The 23,498-nt window shown below is 50.6% G+C and overlaps 1 protein-coding gene across 1 annotated transcript; it reads right to left on the reverse strand.

Annotated features, from left to right (window-relative positions):
- Positions 1-18,893: 18,893 nt before the first annotated feature.
- LOC117882766 (probable E3 ubiquitin-protein ligase MID2) lies at positions 18,894-22,636 on the reverse strand. The gene is made up of 2 exons (XM_034781534.1): positions 22,500-22,636; positions 18,894-21,435 (listed from the first exon to the last, which is right to left on the reverse strand). Exons 1-2 carry the CDS (start codon positions 22,619-22,621, stop codon positions 21,033-21,035), a joined length of 525 nt encoding a protein of 174 aa, XP_034637425.1. The 5' UTR covers positions 22,622-22,636; the 3' UTR covers positions 18,894-21,032.
- Between the last annotated feature and the right edge of the window lie 862 nt (positions 22,637-23,498).

Genomic DNA, 23,498 nt, shown 5'->3' on the forward strand with positions numbered 1-23,498 from the left:
CAGGGTGGGCTCTATCAGATGAGCTAGGATGGTAGCGTATATGCTGATTAAAACAGGGGGCTGGGAGATGGGGCCCTATGTTCTGGTCATAATCCTTCCACAGACTCACTGGCCATGCCATACGTGCATCTCATGTCCCACTGTGCAGGGGTGATTCTAACACAGCACATGGAGTCTCTGCCATGGGACATGGGTGTTAACCATCTCTAACCTTGATCCATGGCACCAGGACATAAAGAGTAGTCTCTTCCCAGGACTGTCAGTCACAATCTGAGCACAGAGACGTTATGATCTTCACAAATGGAGGTGTGTGACCGCACACAAACCCTATATTGGGCCTTAAACCCAGCTGTCAGGCATACTTGCTCTCTGGGTAGGACTGGGAACCAAGGGCAGAGTCAAGTAGTGGGGTTCTGTTCCCAGCTTTTCTGGTCATTTGTCCATGATCTTGAGTCATATACCCAGGTCCAAATTGTCAACTGTCATAGAATATCAGGGTTGGAAGGGACCTCAGGAGGTCATCTAGTCCCACCTCCGGCTCAAAGCAGGACCAGTCCCCAGACAGATTTTTGCCCCAGATCTCTAACTGGCCCCCTCAAGGATTGAGCTCACAACCCTGGGTTTAGCAGGCCAATGCTCAAACCACTGAGCTATCCCTCCTTCCTGTCCTGTAACTTAGGGTGCTTGATGCTCTAGGTACTCAGCACAGAACCTTCTGGACCTGGTTTAGAGGTGCCATTGGCTTCATTTGTCTAGGCACCCTTACATTATAATATGTCCGTATAGACCCTTGCATAAAGACAGTCTCTGCCCCAGCGAGCTCCCCATGTACATGATGGACTGCAGGCAACAGGTGGGAGGACGGCTCATAGATGCCTAGATTCAAAGACCAGAACGGTCCACTCTGATCATCTAGTCTGACTTCCTGTGCAATACAGGCTAAAAAACTCCCCCACCCACCCCCGCAGTAAATAGCAATACAACGATCACAGCTGGTTTTGTGGTGTTTCAGCACTTCTGAAAATGAGGCCTTAGGTGTGCAAAGCAGGGAACCTCAAACCGCCGCCGCCTTGAAGTCACAGGCTGCTTTTGGAAAAGTGGGCCATGACCTCTCTCTGTGCTTTGGCTGGAGTTAATGACGCTGACCCAGTTTAGTAAGATGCTGCCAGATCGGTGACTAGGGCATAGAAACATTGAAGTGCCATTAGCGCCCTAGCAAAAGATCTTTTCAGTTGTGTGTATCAACTCAATTATGTACCGACAACAGCGGTTTGATCTATTGCACACGCTGTAGATTTGTCCCAATAACAAAGGAAGCTGTACAATCTTGAGGCCTGTCTCAGAGTGTTGGCTTTTAATGTTCAATGGGAAAAAGCCCTGAGCAAAGGAATAAGGTAAGAAATATTTAATTTTACAGTGTTGGTTTGCACCATATGCTGTCCATTTTATAAATATTTCAGCGACTTTGCTCAACAAGCCCAAGCTGAATCTTCTGTGGCTTCCTCCCTGGAGAACTGGGCATTTATTCCCTTCCCTTACCAGCTGGCGTCTCCTCCCAGGGAAACTTTTAGCGATTATTGGCCTCTTCCCTACTGTGATGCTCTACGGAATATGTGGAACACTCTGTGAAATTGCAAGGAATCTGACTAGATGTGCCGTGTATGGTAGCTGTGAAAATATTATGATTTGCCAAGTATGATGATCTTGTTTATATCTTTGTATCGCCTTTGTATTGTGAGTTACAGGTATATCTGTATTTCAAAACTTTTGCTGTGTTTCTGGGTGACACCCCCAGACCGATTAGCATTAGCACTGCCTAGTCTGTTTGATGGCCCATCAAGGGTCATCAGCTGTACAAAGAATCCACTGAAAGAAGCCAGTGGCTACACTTTATGAGTCAGCGGGACTTGTAGGAGCATGCCGGTGGACAGAGAACGCTAAGACTTGTCCATGCCATCTGCTGTGAAGCTTGTGTTTGTGACACAGGAAGTACAAGCCACATGGCAAAAGGAATATAAAGGGCAGCTGCATGAGCTCCATTTGGCCAATCCTGCTTCTTACCTTTGGAGTAACTTTTCTACAAACAAAGCTCTGAACAAAAGCCTGGATGACCCATCCATGCTTTGGATGTGTTCCAGAGGGACTTTCAAGCCAGCAAACTTACCAACACTGCTAAGAACCTGATATATGGACTTTGTAGTCTTATATATGTACCTGATTGCTTTACCACTTAACAACTCTCGTTCTTTATTTTTTCTTTATAATAATCTTTTAGTTTTAGATACTAAACGATTGGCTGGCAACATGATATTATGGGTAAGATCCAAACTAATTGTGATAAACTCAGGAAAATGGCTCTGAGGGTGGGTAGAAAACAGTCCCAGAAGGTTAAAAGGCCCCCCTCCCTATCAACTGGGGAGGGGTGACTACAGGTCAGTCAGGTTCGGCTGAGAAGGGGTTACCAGAGATCAGTGAGGATCAGCTGAGAGGGAGTTACCTGTGGTCAATTAGGATCAGCTGATTCCAATAAGGGTCTGCCTGAGATCTTTTTAAACCCTTCCCTGGAGAGAAGGAGTCAAGCTCCCGGTAGGAGACTAGCAGCAAGGGAGCAAGTCTCTCCAGGAGGGGAGGCTGTATTCCCTCCCATAAGGGAGAAAAACAAGCCCAAAACACTGGCTGAGAGAAGGACAGACTGCCCCTGTGCAGCCAAGAGGGACTGTTTTACCCCAAGCCCGTCTCACCAAGGCTAAAACCAGTGCAGGCTGGTGAGACCAAGAAGGTGCCTTGCCACATGTGGGATCTGTGAGTGAGACCTTGTGGCAAACCATCTCGGGACAGGGTAAATCACCCCCAACAAAAAAATAAATAAAAATGGAGGATGTAGTGAAGGCGTTGGTGCGGGCCACCGCGGCCCAACAAGAGGCTACCAGGGTTCAGATGGCTACCCAGCAGGAGTCAGTGCGAATACATCAGGAGACAAATCAATTACTGATGAGCCAGGCAGCCCAGGATTGAGCCTCCCTGCATGAGGTTGTGAACCAGCTAAAGGCCCTGACCACTCTGATGCACGGCCCCCATGGGACCCGGCCCCTGCGGGCAAGCAGCTACTTACAAAAGATGACAATGGATGATGACGTAGAGTCATATCTCCTTGCGTTCGAGAGAACGGCCCTGCAGGAGGCCTGTCCCCAAGACCAGTGGGCCAGTATCCTTGCTCCTTTTCTGTGTGGGGAGGCCCAGAAGGCGTATTTTGACATGACAACAGAAGCAGCTACCCCCAGCTGAAGGTGGAGTTCCTGGCGAGGTCTGGCGTGACGACAGCTATAAGAGCCCAGCAGTTCTACGAGTGGAAATACCAGGACAGGAAAGCGCTGAGGTCCCAACTGTTTGACCCGATCCACCTAGCCCAGAAGTAGCTGCACCGCAAGTCCCAGGGCCCAGAGAAAATAGAGAAAATCATAGTTTTGGACAGGTACGTGAGAGGGCTACCACCGGACATACGAGGATGAGTCAGGCAAAATGATCCCTCCTCCTATGACAAGCTAGTTGCCCTCGTAGAGAGACACCTAGCAGCCCAAGAACTTTCTCGGACCACCGGGGAAGAAATGTGCCAGAATAGGAGGCAAGTCTCTGTGCCGAGGGCCCGAGTTGCCATAGCCACGGGCAGAACTATGGAGGGGAGGAAGGAGGCTGAAAAGCGACCAGAGATCGCGGAGGGACTTGGGGACTGGGGGAGAAAGACTTGGGGGGGGGGTAAGGCCCAACAGCCCAAAAAATAGGGGGCTGCCCCAAGCAGGGTACAGATGTTATGCATGTGGGGAAATAGGGCATATAGCTGCCCAATGCCTGAACCTAGAAGAGCCCATGCCATGCGACCTGGGAGATCTAGGAGGCCCATGCGACCTAATAAATCTAGTAGGGGTTGTGATGGTCTCCCATAGGTATACTAGACCAGTTAATATGAATGGCATAGAGACCACCGTGTTAGTGGACTCGGGAAGTGTGGTTACTCTGGTCTTGGGAAAACTAGTTGGGCAAGACCAACTATCCCAGGCAAAACGCACAGAAATATCCTGTGTACATGGGAATGTCAACTACTACCCGACCATCCCGGTAAGAATAGAAGTCCTGGGAAACCCCACTAAGGTGACAGTGGGGGTGGTCCCGAAGCTACCGTATCCAGTCCTCATGGGATGAGACTTCCCAGGGTTTGGCAGCCTATTCCCCGGAGGGGAGTCAGAAGAAGGTAATAATCCCAACAGCAGTGGGATGACCCCGATAGTTAGCACCCTCCTGATCTTCCATGAATTTGCCCAGGATTTGTTCTCTCCCCCTGGGAAGCCCAGGAAGACCCGGCAAGAAAGGAGGGCAGATAAGAGGAGGAGAACAAGAATCTTGGCCCAGAACCAAAAGCCTACACTCGTAGGGGAGCGAGTTGGCCCCACTGACAAGGGAACTATGCAGGGGGTCAATGAACCAGAAGCCAGACCCAGTTCCCCGGGGACCCCCTGCCCCCGAGAGGGAGATGGAAATAGATCCTCCTGAGTTTGGGCAAATTGAACCCTCGCTGGAGAATTTTGGGCAGGATCAGGCCAATCATCCAATACATAACAATATTTGCAAAGAAGTAGTTGAGGTGAATGGGGTCCCTGTGGAAGGGAGAACCAAGGGCCCAGGGTCATATTATATCATAAAGAGGGATCTGCTATACAGAGTAGTCTGGATCCAAGAACAAGTCGTGGAACAGCTCTTAGTACATCAGAGGGGTGTGGTGGCTCTAGCCCACAGCCATCTGTTCGGGGGGCATCTAGGGGTAGATAAAACCCTCGATCAAATTCTACAGAGGTTGTTTTGGCCCAGAATTTATGCAGAGGTCTGATGATGTTGTGCCTCCTGTTCTGAATGCCAATTACATGGCCCCCTACTACACTTAAAGGCCCCTTTGGTACCTCTGCCAATTATTGACGTCCCATTCGAGCTATGGACCTAGTAGGCCCACTGGAGAAGTCAGCCTGGGGCCATCAGCACATACTGGTTGTGCTAGATTATGCCACCCAATACCCCAAGGCCATACCCCTATGAAACACCCTGTCCAAGACCAGAGGACAAGGAATTAATCCAAATTTTCTCTAGAGTAGGGATATCCAAAGAGATCCTGATGGATCAAGGAACTCCCTTTGTGTCTAAATTAATGAGGGATTTGAGTGCAATGCTCCACATATGGACCATAAGAATGTCAGTCTATCATCTGCAGACCGATGGCCTCGTCGAACGTTTTAATAGAACATTAAAGAACATGATGCAGAAGGTGGTGAGCCAAGATGGGAAGAACTGGAACGCCCTGCTGCCTTACCTAATGCTTGCTATAAGGGAGGCTCCTCAGACTTCAACTGGGTTTTCCCCATTCGAGCTGTCATATGGTCACCAACCCCATGGCATACTGGACATTGCCAAAGAGGGTTGGGAAGAACTGCTGAACCCAGGGAAAAACATCATTGAGCATGTGTTGAAGATGAAAGACCGGATAGCCCAAGTCGCCCCCTTAGTACGGGAACACATGGAGAGGGCGCAAGAGACCCAACGGACATACTACAATCGCTGAGCAATGATCCGAAAATTCCAGATGGGAGATCAGGTAATGGTGCTCATACCCACAGCTGAGAGCAAGCTCCTGGCCAGATGGCAGGGGCCATATGAGATAATAGAAGTCATTGGAGGGGTTGACTATAAGGTCCGACAGCCTGGTCACCGGAAGCCGGAACAGTTCTAGCATATAAACCTGTTGAAACCTTGGCAAGACAGAGAAGCTCATGTGGTCATTCTAGGGTTGCCACCCCTCCAAAAGCAACTGGCATGGCCAAGTGGGAATATCCATGGAATTGACCCCTGACCAATGAACTGAAGTGATCAACATGATCAAACACAACCAGGACGTATTCTTGGAAAAGCCAGGCAGGACTACTGAGGTTCATCATCACATCCTAACAGATCCTGGAGTGAAGGTGAATGTCAAGCCATACCACATCCTGGAGGTGAAAAGAGAAGAGATCAAGACAGAAATCAGGAAAATGCTGAAGTTAGGAGTCATTGAAGAGTCTCATAGCCAATGGTCCAGTCCAGTTGTCCTAGTACCGAAGCCCGATGGCAGTATGAGGTTCTGCAACAACTTCCGGAAACAGAATGAAGTTTCCCAATTTGATGTGTACCCTATACCCAGGATAGACGAGCTAATTGACCGATTTGGAAAAGCACAATTTTTGTCCACCCTTGACCTGACCAAGGGTTATTGGCAAATCCCCCTGGCCAAGGCCAACAAAGAGAAGATGGCCTTTTCAACATCAGAGGGACTGTGTGAGTACACTCGCCTTCCTTTTGGTTTACATGGGGCTCCTGCAACTTTCCAACGTCTCATGGATAAGCTGTTGCCATCTACATGGCAAGTATGTGGCCGCCTATCTCGACAACGTCATTATACATAGCCCAGACTGGAAGATGCATTTGGAGAAGATGGAAGCAGTCCTGGACACCCTGAGGAAGGTGGGACTGACTGCAAATCCCTCCAAATGCGTGATTGGGCTAGAAGAAGCCAAATACCTCGGGTATATCGTGGGGAGGGGCGTGATGAAGCCCCAGCTGAATAAGTTAGAGGTAATACAGAATTGGCCCTGACCAGTCTGGAAGAAACAGGTCAGAGCATTCCTGGGACTAGTTGGATACTATAGATGGTTCATCCCCCACTTTGCTACCAGGGCATGTCTGTTAACAGACTTAACAAAAACCTGTGGCCCAGACATAGTAAGATGGACCAGAGCGGCCAAGGAAGCTTTTGCAGATCCGTGGACTGCCCTCTGCACTGACCCAGTGCTGGTAGCTCCAGACTTTGAGAAGGAGTTACAAACCAATCTTACAAACCAATGCCTCTGACATTGGGTTGGGAGCGGTTCTTTCACAAATGGTCAGAGAAGAACACCCAGTTCTGTTCCTCAGTAGGAAACTCCTGCCCAGAGAACGAAAATATGCCATAGTAGAGAAGGAATGCCTGGCAGTAAAGTGGGCCGTAGAAAACCTACGCTACTACCTATTCGGATGGAGGTTTACCCTCGTCACGGACCATGCCCCTCTGAGGTGGATGCACCAAAACAAAGAAAGAAACACAAGAGTGATTCCTATCACTACAACCTTCCCACTTCAGAGTACGACACAGATCTGGAATCAAGCATGGCAATGCTGATGGCCTGTTGAGGGTGCACTCTTTGCCGACCCAAGTACCCCAATCACGTAGTGTTGAGCGGGGTGGAGTGGGGGTGGCATGTGATAAACTCTGGACAAACAGCTGCAAGGGGGAGGTGGGTAGAAAACAGTCCCAGAAAGTTAAAAGGCCCCCTTCCCTATCAGCTGGGGAGGGGTGACTACAGGTCAATCAGGTTCAGCTGAGAAGGGGTTACCAGAGATCAATTAGGATCAGCTGATTCCCACTAAGGGCTGCCTGATACCTTTTTAAACCATCCCCTGCCGGGGGGGGGGGGGGGGGGGAGAGAAGGAGTCAAGCTACCAGTAGGTGAGTAGCAGCAAGGGGAGGCTGCATTCCCTCCCATAAGGGAGAAAAACAATCCCAAAACACTGGCTGAGAGAATTATGGACTGCCCCCGTGCAGCCAAGAGGAACTGTTTTACCTCTAGCCCGTCTCACCAAGGCTAAAAACAGCTGAGGCTGGTGAGACCGAGAAGGTGCCTTGCCACATAATATTGACCTGGCAATGTGGTTGGTCCTTTGGGGGTCAGAAGAACATTTGGTATATTTGAGCAGAGTTTTTAAGTAATAAAGGGGGCTGTGTGATTTATTCTTTTAGCCTCTTGATAACCACTGTGGGGGAGATCAGGAGCACAGTTTGTGACTGGTTGATGAGTCTAACTACAGCAGGGGTAGGCAACCTATGGCACACATGCCAAAGGCGGCATGCGAGCTGATTTTCAGTGGCACTCACACTGCCTGGGTCCTGGCCACTGGTCCGGGGGGCTCTGCATTTTAATTTAATTTTAAATGAAGCTTCTTAAACATTTTAAAAACTTTATTTACTTTACATAGAACAATAGTTTAGTTATATATTATAGACTTATAGAAAGAGACCTTCTAAAAACGTTAAAATGTATTACTGGCACACGAAACCTTAAATTAGAGTGAATAAATGAAGACTCGGCACACCACTTCTGAAAGGTTGCCGACCCCTGAATTACAGTGTTAACCACCCGTTTTGGGAGTATCTGCTCTCCTTTTGTAGCCTGCCCTGACCTTGGCATTTTCAGTGAAGGGTGCCTCCAGGCACCCTGGGTCACACTTACCATTTATATATACACAACACGGGCTGCTGGAGAAAGGGTTGGCACCTGCCAAGGTTTTTCCAGGATCATCCCTTTGTAGAGGCAGCTGATGTGGGAAAGCCATTAGGGAGCTCAGGACTCAATCTAGGTCAGGGGTGCCAGAACAGGAGGGGTTGGGGGCCATGGTCCCATCACTTTTTATTGGCCATAAGGGTGAGTGACGGGAGAAGGGGGCAGAGAGAACCAAGTGGGAGGTGGGGTCTTAGGGGAAGAGGTGGCATAAGGATGGGGCCTTGGGGTGAATGGGTGACACGAGTGGCTCCCCCACTTTTAGGGAGATTCTGCTATTCCTATGCCAGGTTTATGGGCTTCAGGCTTATCGTAGGTACCCCCATTTTGTGTAACTCCAAGATGGCAACTCTAGCTGGTGCCAATGGCAAGGCTCCTGCAGCAGTCATGGATCTCGGAGGCTTGGTGTCACCCCTCCCCCACATCCTAGGCAAATCCTTTGCACGGTAGCTGCCGCTCCAAGTGCTGACCTCTCGCTGTGCCACTGTGTGTGTAACCCAGGAGCGTGCCCCTGGGGGATCTGGATCTATCCGTAACCAAAGGGTGGCACTCAGAAAGTGATTTAGGGAGCAAATACCCACCCTGGATTTCAGTGAGCCTGGGGGAGGAGGTGGCGCAGAGAGGAAGCAAGGAGTTTCCCATCATTGCTGTACAACCACTGCTGGCTAGCTAAAATGGGGAGGGGAAGGCCATAGACCCACCCCCACCATCCCAGTGAACTGATTGGCTGGGCGAGAAGGCAATGCATGCTGTACACCATTGGGTGGACCTGTCACTGCAGTGGGTGCTCACAGGCAGCCCCAGCACAGCCTCTGCCAGCAGCATTTTCACCATGCTCCTATAATTATCCCTGGGCGGCCACTGCTGATGCGGGCAGTCTCCAAGCTCATCGGCTGGAAACCCCCAAACCTTTGCCGAGTTCGGCCCCTGTTCCAGCCCTCTGAGCCCTGTGGGCCTGCAGGACAGGGCCTGGTGCTCTCAATGGCAGCTCTTCTTTTCCAGTCACACTGGCATGGCACCAAGATGAGCCACCAGGGCAGCATTTCAGCCCCTCCCGGCCTCCCCCAGCCTGAGGTGGAGGGACTGCAAAGCGTCCCTGGCCAGTAAGGAGCAAAGTGCATCTCCCCCAGCTCCATGTTGGGATCAGCTGTACCGTGGGGCTGGGAGGGGGGGTGTCTCATTTCGCCCCAAATGGCTTAATTGTCACTAGTGAAAAGTCAGCAACATTAGCTTTGCCCCTGTTCTGGTCCTGAGAGAAATCCCCCCTCTGAATAAATGCACATGGCTGCCCTCCCAAACACCAGTGCCTCGGGCTGGTCGATTCTAGGCAGGCTTTTACTCCACACTCATCACCCTGTACCTGAGCACCTCCCAGTGGTGCATTAAGCTTCAGCAATGTCAAGCTGGAGCCAGGACACCCCCTCCCCTCCATTCTTCCTGCTGCTCGCTCCTCCATCACACGAGGGACGTAGTTCCAAGCACACCATTAGTCAGGCTTTATTCTGCTCCGTGGGTAACGCAGCAGGAAGCCTTACAGCTGGACAGAGTGGCTTTCAAGAAATCACATGCTGAAGGTGTAAATACATTGCCTGTGCTATGCAATTAGATGGCTAAGTACACTTGCAATTCAGCTAATCGTATAGCAAGTAGCATGGCACCCGGCTAGTCCCCTAGTGTTTCTTTGCTATTGTAACCCATTTGCCAGGTGGTGTCAGCAGCAACACAGGCCGGGTTCAATATGGAAGTTACTCTCCTGTAAGTGGAAGTTCTTTGAGCTGTGGGGTCGCTAGCTGTATTCCACACATGGGCATGCATGCGCACTATCCGCCTGAGCTCAGAGCTTTCCAACAATTGGTGTCTGGTGGGCCACAGCTGCACAGTTGCTCTCCTCATGCTCCAGACCGAGGATGTAAGGGGTGACTTGATCCCAGGCTATAAGTACCTACATGGGGAACAAGTATTTAATAATGGGCCCTTCAGTCTAGCAGAGGAAGGTCTATCTGCTAGACTGAAGCAAGACCAATTCAGATGGGAAATGAGATGTACATTTTTAAAACTGAGGGTAATTAACCACTGGGACAACTTACCAAGTGTCGCGGTGGATTCTCCATCACAGGCAATTTTTAAATCTAGATTTAGAAACACAGCCAAAGGGCTCTGAGAGGTTAGCTACAGGAGCAGAAAATTAACATCAATTTAGAAAAATGCAGCTGAGTGAAAGACTCTAAAAGAGACTCCATGGCAGAGAGAACTTGCAAAAGCAGAGATGCCAAAGGAGAGTAAAGTAGGCAGGCATTTATAAGGCTACATGACAGCACAAACAGCCCATGGAATGTTGCGTAGCCTATACCAGGGGTTCTCAAATGGGGGGTCGGGACCCCTCAGGGGGTCACAAGGTTCTTACATGAGGGGGTCGCGAGCTGTCAGCCTCCACCCCAAACCCTGCTTTGCATCCAGCATTTCTAATGGTGTTAAATACATAAAAAGTGTTTTAATTTATAAAGAGGGGTCGCACTTAGAGGCTTTCTATGTGAAAGGGGTCACCAGTACAAAAGTTTGAGAACCACTGGCCTATACAAAGGTACCCTCCCATCATGGAGCAGGGAGGTAGTCAGCCCTTGCCACCGAGGTCTGTAAAGCTGCACCTGGGCCACTGCACTGGGCTCCGAACACCACTGTCAACAAAACACCATCTGAGGTTCGGGGAAGAGCAGCAGCCGTGCCCGAGGCCTGGTGGACTTGCTTTACAAGGAGAGATTTAAGGAACTGACTGTATATCGCTTGGTCATGCAGTGACTTAGGCAGACTGACATGATGAGCTGCCACAGCTATTTGAGTTGTGCAAGCCCCAGGGGAAGGAGAGGAATTAACTCAGGCAGTACAAAGGAGCGTAACTAGGAAAGCTGGGATGAAATTTACAACGGGAAAGTGGCGAATGTAAAGTGTAATCAGGCCAGACTTGCTGGTGGTGAGATGGACTAGCTGGTGCACCGGTCCTAAGGGAGGTGCCAGAAGTCACCATGTTTGGCTTGTGTAAAACAGGGCTGGATTAAATGCTAGTAAATGCAGCCATCTTGTATTGTCCCCTGGGGGATGGAAACTGTCACGTCTCTTCCATCGCTAAATTCCTGGCCCTGTCTTATGTTCTCCTGGCATGACGGCTGCAGTGATCGAACTCATTAAAGGCAGGCAGACAGATTTTGCACTCCCAGGTTGTTTTGTATTTTGCTCCGGTATTTCAGTTTTAGCCATGTCGCCCGTTTAATTACATCTCCTCCCCCCCCCCCCCCCCCCACACAGAGCAGCCATGGTAACAACAGCCCAGGACAGGCGCGTCATGTGTTTACACACTGCCATTTACTGACATATGCCGAACTCCCATTTAGGAGTTCTCTGACTCAGGGCTGGGATTAGTGCCTCTGCAGCTATGATTTCACTGAGTGGCAGCTGGGGCCACGTTTTTCTCTCTCTCATGGTTTGATGAGAGAGGATGGCTGGAGCTGCTTTTCCATCCTATGAAAATCTTGGAGATTTTAAACATTTTCCCAGTCTCCAGTAGACAAAACCGAACCCTTTGGGCAGTTTTAATGACAAAGAAGAGAGCATGCGAGACCCTCCCCAGAACAGCTCAGCTGGGATGTACAGGACCCCTGGTGAAGTCTCTGTTGTGGGCCTCTCTCAATTCATCAAAAAATTCAAACTTTGCTCTGGCTCCTACTGACATTGCTGGGCCCTTTTCTCTCGATCTCAGTCATGGGAACAGGGTTAGGCCCCAGATGGTTCTTATATAGAAAGGAAACCCTAAGCCGTCAGCAGGGCCAGGCTTATCCATGCAGTGGGCCAGGGGTCTCAAAGGAGGATGGTGCAATGGATGCGCTTGGCAACCTACCTTTGCATGTGCAGTTAAGTCCCTCTGGACCGCATGTTTGTATGAGCCATGCCCTGCATCTCATCTGCAGCTGCTAATGTGGCCCACGCCACATGAGTTGGGTGCTGAGACTCACTGATGCAGGTTTTGGGTTCTTTTTGCAGTGCAGACATACTTATGCTGAGAACAACTGCTTGGGGTTTTCACATCCCCAGTGCAACAATGCACACCCTAGCATGGAACAAGCCCTGTGAAATGCACCTTGCAGTGACAGCAGGGGCCCCACATAAGCTGGGTCCAACTGGGGAAGTGTGATGCACATGCTCAAACAGTCTCCACATGGCTCCAATCCCCCAAACACTGACTGTCAGTCTGGGGCAGCTGACCCCTGGCACATGAACATGTCCACTGTATCACGGGGTTGGGTGCTGGCGATGCCTGTTGGAACCGATGTCCTGTCCTTCTGCCCTTGCTCCGAGCCCCGAAGCCTGGAGCTGTGGATGGTTGGAAGCCTCTTAGCTGCCAAGTCTGCAGAACAATTCACGCGGGGACTTTGAGACTGACGTGCATGGTGAGAGCAGAGGGCGGATGAGGAAGCTGGGTGAGATTGGCCTGAGGAGGAAGTGCTGTGACGTGTATCGTCACTGCTGCATGGGTCAGCAGCTGCCTGCTGCCAGACCAGTGCCCAGGGCTGAAATCCGAGGGCTTTAGGCTTTGTCAGGCAATTCACAACCACAAGTTGCCAGGACGTCTCCCTCTCTCGCCCTGACTGTTTGGGGCATTTACTTTGTAAACGCTGAACACAACTCCGTGCCAGTCCTGTGTTACCAAGCCCCTTGGTTCTGCATGTTCAGGGGATGAGGTTGGGTTTCAGTGGCCAGCCTGGTCCCATGGAGCATGATGTCCCGGATTGCACCTCTTCCCTGGCTTCCTGCAGCACCAGCCAGGTGGCTGAGGGCTCAGGTGCCACACCTGAAACCCAGCCCCAGACACTGAAGGCTCACACGGACTCCTGGACTCACTTAAATGCACCTTAAATGCCATATGTCTTGGCCAGTGTCCAGGGAAAGCTGTCCCCAGCTCCGAGTGCAAAGCTAAGCCCTTGCACGACAGCTTGTGCAAGGCCTAGAATGTATCCAAAGGAGCGGTCTAGGACCCTGTCCTGGCTGGGGAGTGCAGGCACCCTATGAGTTTAGCCAGGGCCGGCTCCAGGGTTTTGGCCGCCCCAAGCAGCCAAAAAAAAAAAAAAAAAGCTGCAATCGCGATCTGTGGCGGCAATTCAGCGGAAGGTCCTTCGCTCCGAGTGGGAGTAAGGGACTGTCCGCCGAATTGCCGCCGAATAACTGGACCTGCCTCCCCTCTCCGGAGTGGCCGCCCCAAGCACCTGCTTGCCAAGCTGGTGCCTGGAGCTGGCCCTGAGTTTAGCCCCCCACTAGAGAAGAGGCATGGGGATGAGTCCACAACTCTGCCTTCCCTCCACACTGACCAGCAGCAGCTGGGCACAGGCAAACCAAATGCTGCACCCTCTCAAATGGGGACAGAGCACCCCAGGGAGCATGACAACCTCTGAGTCCCCCCATTTCTGGGCCATCTGCATGCATTGCACCAATCTGCTTGCTGAGCTCAGGGACCATGACACTTGGGGCAGAGAGCTCTCAGCACACGGGCTAAGCATGGTGGGCTGCAGGGAGCAGGGTCAGTATTGAGCTAGGCCCCAAGCATGGGCATTATGGGCACCATTTTGCTGGTTGTCAGAGGGATGCACAATGGAGAGCGTGAATCCCTGGCACTTCCCACGAGAGGAGGGGGCTGCAGATCCTGGTTACCTGGCTGTGCTCCAATTTGGATAACTAAAACTCTGCCTATTTGCCGCCCCTTTTGTGCCACACAGTGGGTGCAGAACACCCCTGTGTTGCCCAGCTGTGCAGACCTGCTTGTGCAGCAGTGGGTGCCGTTCGTGCACTCAGTGGCCCCATTCTGCTCTGTTCCACCCATGCAAGCCTGTTGGCCACAGTGAAGGCACAGGGCCATAATTTGGGCTCTCTGCACAGCTCATTGGTAGCCTTTCTCAGCCCTTTTCATGAAACAGCTCATGGCGAGGTTGTTTCCTAGAGCCCCCCCCTTCACTTTCACAAGCCTACACCAGCCCCAGAGCAGTGATCACTAGCAGGGACAAGGCACATGGGGATATTTTATATGTGCACATATTGAACCTTCTTTGAATGTGACTGAGCAGATGGGAGAAAGAGCCAGCCCCATGTGACCATCCATCTCCCTACAGTCCCTCCAGCAAGGCACCAGCCACAGCATGAAACCCTCTGCTTTAGGATCATAGAATCATAGAATATCAGGGTTGGAAGGGACCTCTAGTCCAACCCCCTGCTCAAAGCACGACCAATCCCCCTTGCCCCAGGTCCCTAAATGGCCCCCTCAAGGATTAAACTCACAACCCTGGGTTTAGCAGGCCAATGCTCAAACCACAGAGCTATCCCTCCCCCCGGTGGATAAGTGTTTGTTGTGTTTGTTGAAAGTGTTTGTTACCTACCACTATATATGGGTAGCTAGGTGTTTGGGCCCCTGTGCGCAGCCCAATGCCAGATGACACATGATTCTCATGGGACATACCCAAAAGATGGCATGTAATAGACCACTGGAAAACTAATAACTCACTGATCATTAATATTCCTGTGTGATGCAAGTATAGTTAACCCACATGGAACTTCACAGATGTGCTGGAAATATGTGACTAAAATGTCAGGGGCTTTGAGAAACAGGTTTTCTTTAGGCAAAGGAAAAAGGCTAACCCAAGTGTGGCCAAATTCAGTGGGTTGCCATTTGTGTCGGGTTGCAGGAAGAGAACATTTGCACTGTGAAAATCACCAGCGAGGGAGGAACCAGCCTGGAGTCTACACCAGACAGCATGGCATCCACACGCAGCAAGAGAAATGCACTTTACCCATGTCCAAGGGTTATTGGGCTATACAGAGAGGGGGAGCGAACCCCTAGGTTATCTGTCTCCTGAGGGACCAAAGTAACCAGAACTTTGATTGTGTCAGGGTGGATCCCAGCCAGTCTCGCTGGAGAAGTTGCTGTATGTAGGGAACCCATCTTGAACGAGAACTAGAGCTGTTAGTCACAGAAGTGTGTTTTACTTTTGTTTGTTTGCAACCATTTTTATCTTTAGTCTTTCAACTTGGTATCACTTAACCCTCCACCGTTTTGTTAATAAACTTGTTTTACTTTTACCATAAACCCACTCAGTGCTCTGTTTGAAGTGGAGGGTTTGTCAGCTCACGTTAAGTTAATAAGCAGCTATGTATGGTTTCTTTAAAGGAGCAGCAAATCTGATAAGGTTTGGTGAGCGTTACAGACAGAGAGGCTGAGCAGTGCACAGCGACGTCTCTGAGGAACTCAGGAACTGGGGTTAACTGATTGTTACCAGGTTTGGCTGGGCAGAGTCCTGAAGAGTTTGCTGCCATGGCAGACAAGCTGGTGTGCCAGGGAGCTGACACATAGCTTAGCAGCAGCAACGCTCTCACTTGCTGAGGCTGAGGGGGTAACACAGGGGTGCACAGTTCTGGAAACTCCAGCAGCTTGCCACAGTTTGATTTGCCCTCAAGAGCAAGTGTTTGGGTAGGTCTAACAAACAACACAGAGCTCTACTGCAAGAGCAGCTCCCCCCAACTCCCATTCTGCCCAGTCAGCCCTACATGGCCAGGCTGTGGGGGTTTTCTAATAGGGCAGCTCAATTGGGGTCTCTCTTGTGCCTAGGAAGGGATCCTGGGAAAAGCACCTGGATTGTTGTGAAGGATTATAACAGGAGACCCTCGTCTCCCCTGGTTATACAATATCAGAGTTCTGCACTGGAATCTCAGCTTTACGTTTGCCTCACACAAACTCTTGTGATTGTCTCCGCTGTGATTATCTAATTTACTGCCGTGATTTCGTCTCACTCACTAAAGTGTCTAAACAGGGCTACCTCACTTTGTGATGTGGCTACTGGGGCTTTGGATTAGTTAAGGCATCTTGATTGCTAGTTCACATATCAGCATAACAGCGTTCCCTCCCCCTAACCCCCGACATGAAACAGCCTGCGATGTGGCTTCAGAGTTCCAGCTGATTTTGAGTAGAGAAAAGAGAGCCAATTGACAGAGAAAAGGTGATTTGAAAAGATTGCATGTGAAACTGATGAGGAGTGGAACCCTGCTCTGGGAGCTGTGGCCTTTGGTTTTAACATGACTGACTTCTGTATCTTCAGCTCAAGTGAGGGGTCCCTCTAAGGTTGATATAATGTCCAAAGATGAGATTACCAGAATGAGTGCGATGTCAGATGTGGTAGCAGCTCCTCCATACACAAACACGGCCAGCACGTATATATATATATATATATATATTATATTATATTTATATATATACACATTAACAAAGAAATTGCCAAAAAAAAAACCAAAACAAAAAACCAACCCAAACCCCAGTTATGTTACATATGAAGAGAAAGTATGACAGGTTTCACTGTAATCAGATTTTCACCACATCCCAAATCAGATACAATGGATTTACTATGATAAAAACATCCAGCAGCCGCAGAGCTCTGCATGAGGCAGAAATACAAATGACAAATGAACTACCTGCAATGACTTGAACCGGCCCCCTCCGATCCTGCTACCTGCTTCCAACAGGATGACAGAAAAAGGAAGAAAGCATTTCTATGTTAATTCCAACCATGGGCAGCAGAGGCTGGATAGGCTCAGATTGGTTGGAACTATCGCAGCGTCATATGACACCGGGCATTTTCACCAATGGGATTGCTCGCTAATGGGTGGGAGGCAAAGGCCATGATGCAACAGGGGAGCTTTGAGGATCCATTTCCATCTGCAGAGGACAGCTCTCTAGTGCAGGGGCCTGACTTCCGCAGTGAAGGAGCCAGGCTTTGCTCCTGGACTTAGCACAGGACAGCAACTGTCCACACTGACAGACATGGTTGGGTTTTGCTTTTAACAACCAGCAGAGAGGAATGCAAGTGATGAACCCCAGGCCAGTCAGCTTATTGAGCTGGCCTTCCCATTTCCATTCTCCCAGACAAGCTCTCCGCAGTGCCCTCCTGCCTGTCACTGGTACAGTTCTTCAGAACCCCAATGTAATTAGTGCAATTTCCTCAGGTGCAATGTCACATGAATGGCTCTTATACTCCGAGTTAAAGGATGTGGCAGAGTCTCCAACAACGATCCCATCTAAACAGCGACAGGGCCAGCTGAAAAGCTTGGCCCCTATTTTTCAAATGTTAAAATCCATCTACAGCATGCAGGCGTCTGTTTGAGACAATTTCCGTCACAAGCAGTCCCCCCGTTGGGAACACTCTGGGTCAGTACAAAGGGGGCATTATGTGCCTTTGAAAAAATCAACCTGAAAATGGCAATTTATCTGCTTAAAATGATTCTGGGCTTAGCTGCAGGGCAAGGCAGAAATGGCGATGTGAATCCCCACACACCACCATCAGCAGCTTGGGCCAGCAGGAGCAAATAGAAATCTTCCCTCAGCTCTGAACTGATGCATCTCACACTGCAATTTATGGGCAAACAGCACAGGGCCTTCTGAGGAAAGCTGCCTAGACCAGAGACAGGGAACGAAAAGACCTTTCTGATTCCCAACATAGCACAAGGTGGCATATAATTTTTCCATATTACCCCCCACCCCACACACCCTTTCATTAGGCAGCCAGTCATCATAAATGTTGAATACTGAAAGGGGAGAAAAGTCAGGTTCATTTTTATACACCCTGTGCCTGCAAGAAGGTATCAATCTTCTGCTGATCCTGATGGCAATTTAGTGTTAATGAAAAGTATCCATCAGCACAGCTCATTCAAGGCTCTGCAGCACATCAGCTGGCATGGTAACCTTTTATGATCAGCCAGCCACAGATCTCATCTGACATAGCTTCAGGGGCCACATGCACACCTCATCCTGACTCACCCCAAAGAACAATGGCATTCGGTAGACTGTCCATGAGCTGGGGAGGCTGCTTAATGAGCTTCAGAGGGGCCTGTATCAGGCAAGAAAGCTTCCAGAGAGAACCGAAAGATGGGAGCACATCAGTTCGAGTCAGGGCACCTCGGATAGCTGAGGGCCGGCAGGAGGGAAGGAGGCATTAAGTGAACCCAGATGAGTCACAAGGGGCAATACTGGGTTTGGTTCACAGGCTGCCTGGCTTCAACCCGCGACCTCAAAGCCTAGCAGCAGGACTTTACAGCAGCCAACGGTCCAGTGCACACGTCACACTTGACTCCATCTGAGCCAAACCACCCTCTCTCTGACCTCCACTCCTGAATCTAGGCAGGAACCTCCCTCCAGCCAGGTGAGCCATGCTCTGCCCACTCCATCCTAACACTAAGTAGCACACACACTAAGACTACCCCTGGATCAATCAATCCACTTGCTCCCCGGAGGCTTGGCTATGAGGTAGGTTTCTGATCAGCAAGGTCCAGAGGTCTCTTCCTGTTTGAAACAAGGAAAAGTTAAGCAGAGTTTTAAGCCACACAAGGGCAGTCAGGCAACTTCTCCTGTCCTGGATCACACGGCCCCATGCAACAAAACTAAGGAGAGACTAACAGAAGGGACATTCCAAAGAACACACTGAACACACGCAGCCCCTGGCCCCTGGACCGGCACTAGCCAATACTGCCAGCCTGGTGCTTGGCTGGACAAAAGAGCCAAACCTCGTTCCAAAGGAGAGACTTCCCAAGATACGGAGGTTTTGTTAGCGCCAGTTCTAAAAGCTGGTTGGATGCTGGGTCCCTGGCAGAACAGCACCAGCTGTGTGTGAAAGAACCAGACTTTAAAAGCCAGTAGACTGATATTCAGACAGCCATGTCCACAGCATGGAATGAGGGTCTGCAGCAGCACGGCTCTGGTGTGGAAGGCTGCAAACCCAGGCTAGACCTGCCCACAGCTGCAGAAGCAGCTGGAACCGAGACATCGTAAGTCGCACATGCTGGTGACGGCATTCCCTTTGCACCTATGAAAGTTAAGACATTGCCTATCCCTCTCCCAATTCAGATCAAAGGCCCCACGAGGCAGCTTTCTGTGTGTTTTGGGCACTGTCTCCCCATGACCTGCGGTTCCTCTGACACATGCAGGCCCATCCTCCCCTGCCCAGCTCCTGTTGTCATTCACAGCTATCTACGCAACACGCTCCCCCCAGCATCAGGAAGGGAAGAGCTGAGGATTAGCAGAACTTGCCCTTGCTCGGTCCCAGCGTAAGTGATGATGCAAGGTGCCTTCCAGGGAGGGTCAGACCAGCTGGGATTCATGGGGAACAAAAACCTTGGGCAAGTCTCTGCATGAGAGGGGGCAAAGTTACCCAAACATAAAGGTCCGGGGACTGGATTCTGATCTCCGCCCCATAGGTTAACTTCAGAGTGAAAGGAACGGCTCTGCATTGACTCCAGAGGCGACCCCAAGAACCAGCCAGCATGGGACAGAGAACGAGCTAGACGGACTTTGCCCGGCCAGGCTGCCTTGCTTGCTATCAGAGCTCATATTTGGTCTTCTGGATTTTACTCCCTTGTAGCCCCCAGTCACCCTCACACCAACACAACGTACAGAGGAGAAAGTGAATTCTGATCAGGGCTGTGTGCAGAGGCATAAATAATGGATACAGTCCTTGTACACTACAGTAGTTATACACCCCATGGCCCACTGGCTCTCTCCTGCTTCTCTGGAGATGGTGCTGTCTGGCCAGATTCCACTCCTCCTGCCTGGCGGCAGCAGCAGCAGCACCAGGTGATACTGGGCCCTTTCCCCACTCCCAACACACACTCTTTCCAGAAGGATGGCCTACATTAAACCAGTGCATCCTTTGGCCAGACGCATCTCTACCATGGAGCATGACCTAGCCCAGCCTCAAGAAGTAGCATTGCATGATGGGGCCTGTGCTCTCCACAGGCCCCAGATGGGCACTGGAGGGGACAGACACCTCAGCTTGCTCCATTTCACAGATCAGATATTAACCAGAGCTGGGCTTGGCTGGGGCCTCCCTGATGTATAATGACAAAGGGCCTCCCAAAGGAGGCAGTTATAACGGAAGAAGAGGGAGCACTGGGGGGAGCCAGATTTCAGGTCTATGAGCGTCCCCCCGAGCGGGAGGAAGCGTGTGCCCCTGTTAACTAAACACACCAGCTACACCCCGCAGGCGAAGCAGCTGGATGGCTCTCTTAGAGCGGGTTCCACTTTCACAATCTGCATACAGTTGAATGGCTCTTGAGGTTGGCTGCGGCCGCCTGTCTGGGTGACATTGAAAACCACGCTGCTTATGTGATGGATCCTTCCTGAGATGCGGCCGATTGCAGCCCCCCATCTAAATGGCGATGGTCAATGGAGCTGGTTGGTGCTCAAGCTGGCCCCTACCAGGCCACACCCTGCTCTGCCCAGGATCCCCTCCCTTGCCCACACTCCTAGGGGGCCCTGGAACAAGCACTGCCCACATCCCCCTTCACTCACTCCCAAACAAGCCCTGTGACAGTCCAGCTGTAGGAACGCCATCCCGCTACAAAGGAGTTTCACAAGCCATATTCCCGCACACACAGAGCTCAGTCACAGAGTTCATGTCAATCGCTTTTAAAGTTTTGTTTTTCCCTTAAAAATGAGATTCCTGTGGGAGGTGCTCACTCGCCAAGCGTTATGTATCTGGCGGCAGGGCCTGCTTTCCAACCCAGCTTTCAGAAGCCCCCACAAACATTTCCTGTGATCCACTGTGGAGCATGACAGGGGTTGGCTGCTGCTTAGTGGCAGGCTTTCATCCCTGATACGTACGGGGACTCCTGCGGTCGGCAGTTACACTCCTGCTGCTCTGGGTAATCGATGAAGTCTGGAGCAGGCAGGCCTGACAGGATCATCAAAGATTTGTTCCAGATGGTAAACGTTGGACACACCGGCAGGATGAAGGAAACGTTGAATGTATGCAGATGGAGAGAACTGGCCGGGTCGTAGAAGGACAGGGTGTTGTTGTCATAATCCAGGAGGATGCCCAGGCGCTTCATCTGTGGGTGAACGTCCACCAGCATCTCCTTGTTGTTGTGTCTCACCACAAAGTTGCTGTTGCAGCGGGAGAAGACCCAGGATGAGGAGTTCTTGCCAATCCACTCATTCTTTGGGGCTGATTTATAGGCGATGCCAATGGCGTACCTAGGAGAGGGACACACGTTACTGACCTAGACCCTCCAGAATGCACAAACCATGTCCCGGAGGGCTCATCCAGCCATCAATTTAAAATTTGCCCTAAAATGTACATGGTTACTCCAATTCCCTTGAAATTTGGTACATCTCGTGGGTACATGGGGTTTGGTCAGTGGCCCAAATTTGGGGACAGTTGACCACGGGGTTCCCAAGACGCAGCCCCTGAAAAAAACTCCCAGCTTTTCTTAAAGTTGAGAGATTCAGGCAATCTTTTTTTTTTGCTCAAGATAGAGATCAAACCAAGGGTCAGCTCATCGCACCAATGCTCAAAGACAGAGCATTATGTATGGCACCTGATGGCCCTTTGGGGGAAATCTAATTACAGTGTCATTTCAAAAAGATTTTGCTTGTCTAGTTAAAATTTTCACAAGCCTCAAGTGCTCATTTTAGCTCCTACTGTATTACACTGAGCACGTGTAAAGAGAGAGGCTACCCATCTGGAAAACCAGTACTACCGCTACATCACAGGACCTGGGTGGCTCTGAGGGTGTGTTTTGGTCATTGAATCTGAGCACCGCCCCAGGCACCGGCAATTCAAACACAACCCAGAGCAGAAATCTGGAATTAAAAAGGGAGGCATATTGCTCTGTCATCGAGAATTTCTGATTTGGGGAAATGGAATCGAAGCACAGCAGAATATTCAGAAGGTGCTGAAACTATTTTTTGAAAAGAAAGTATGCATGCAAGTCCTCACTGGGAAAGGAGGTGTATCCAGGGATGGAACAGTAGGTGGTAATAGGGGGAAGAGGGGTTTGGGTCTGCAGTGAGGGATGGGGGTATTATGGTGAGCGATGAATGGGTGGTGGGAAGCATGAGGGTTAGGGAGGCTCAGATAAGGGGGGAGGTATTGGGGGAGTAGGAGAGGAGAAGACAGGAGAGGTTGGGGAATATGAGGTGTAGCAGAGGAAGTTGGGGGGTTAGGGGTGGGGCTTTCAGCCTTGAATTCTCCCCTTCCTTGTGTGTGAGGGGAGTGGGGGAGCCCTATGCCTCTGCAAGGGGACTGAGCCCCCTACCTGTTATATCCTCTGAAGTCTGGGGAACACTGCTCCCCCTGGGATGTCTGAGTCCGTCTCCCTGCACCTCTATGTGAGCTGGGATCTGGGGTGCAGGGAATGAAGGCAACAAATTTAAACATCTGAAATCCAGAAAATTAATAGTTAAGATACATGTTTCCCCTATGTGGGGTGAGGGGTGAAGGGTGGGAGGGCTAGGGGCATGGCTGGGGAAGCCTAGCTAAAGCAGGGACAGGAGTCCCAGCTGTGTGAGTGTGTGTGGTAATGGGAGTGAGGGGCCCAGCTCAGTGTGCAGCTTGGGCTACAGAACCAGGTAGCATGAGGCCCTCCAGTAATAGTCTGTGACGTGTGCACAGCAGTGCAGGGCAGGAGTCAGCAAGGAGTAACTTCAGACATGTCCCTGGTTTTTGCAGGGCCAGCTCAAGGCTTAGTGGGACGGGAAAGGGAGGGGGAGGAATAAGTGTTGAAGATGAGGGGTGGGCAGGGGGTGGAGAAGGAGACATACCAGCCTCCTCTCACTTGCTGACAGGTCAGTTACTGTAACAAGCCTGCCATAAAGCTGTCAAGGTTTGGGACATAGAGCATGGATGGGATTTCTCTAGGGCCCTGTTAGCAGCTACGCACTGCAAACCTTTCAAAGCCAGACCATTCCAGTATAACAAACCATACAGGAGGGGAGGGAGCACTGAGGAATAACAGGGCAACCGTGTATCCAGGTGGAGAGATCACTGGACTGGAACTATTGCTAACTCTGCCACTGGCTGGGTGACCTTGGGCAAGTTGCCTCTCTGTGCCTCAGTTTCCCTTCTGTAAAATGGGGGTAATGCTCTAAAGTTCTCTGAGATCTATTGATGAAAAGCACTAGATCAGAGCTAGGGCTTTTGATTATTACCTAGGCACAGTAGCATATCAACTTAACAACGAGGTGAGAATACAACGGCCTAAATGACCAGTAGCTCCTACCAACAAACACGTTTCTGTTTAAACAACTAGGAAACT

This window comes from Trachemys scripta, chromosome 9, assembly GCF_013100865.1.
Source record: "Trachemys scripta elegans isolate TJP31775 chromosome 9, CAS_Tse_1.0, whole genome shotgun sequence".
Lineage (NCBI taxonomy): Eukaryota > Metazoa > Chordata > Testudines > Emydidae > Trachemys > Trachemys scripta.

Excerpts from the sequence above, each read along its gene's own strand:
- LOC117882766 (XM_034781534.1), bottom strand. The coding sequence starts at position 22,621 with ATGTTTAAATTTGTTGCCTTCATTCCCTGCACCCCAGATCCCAGCTCA. Across the intron at positions 21,436-22,499 it reads GACTTCAGAGGATATAACAG|GTACGCCATTGGCATCGCCT; the intron begins GTAGGGGGCTCA and ends TCCCTCTCCTAG.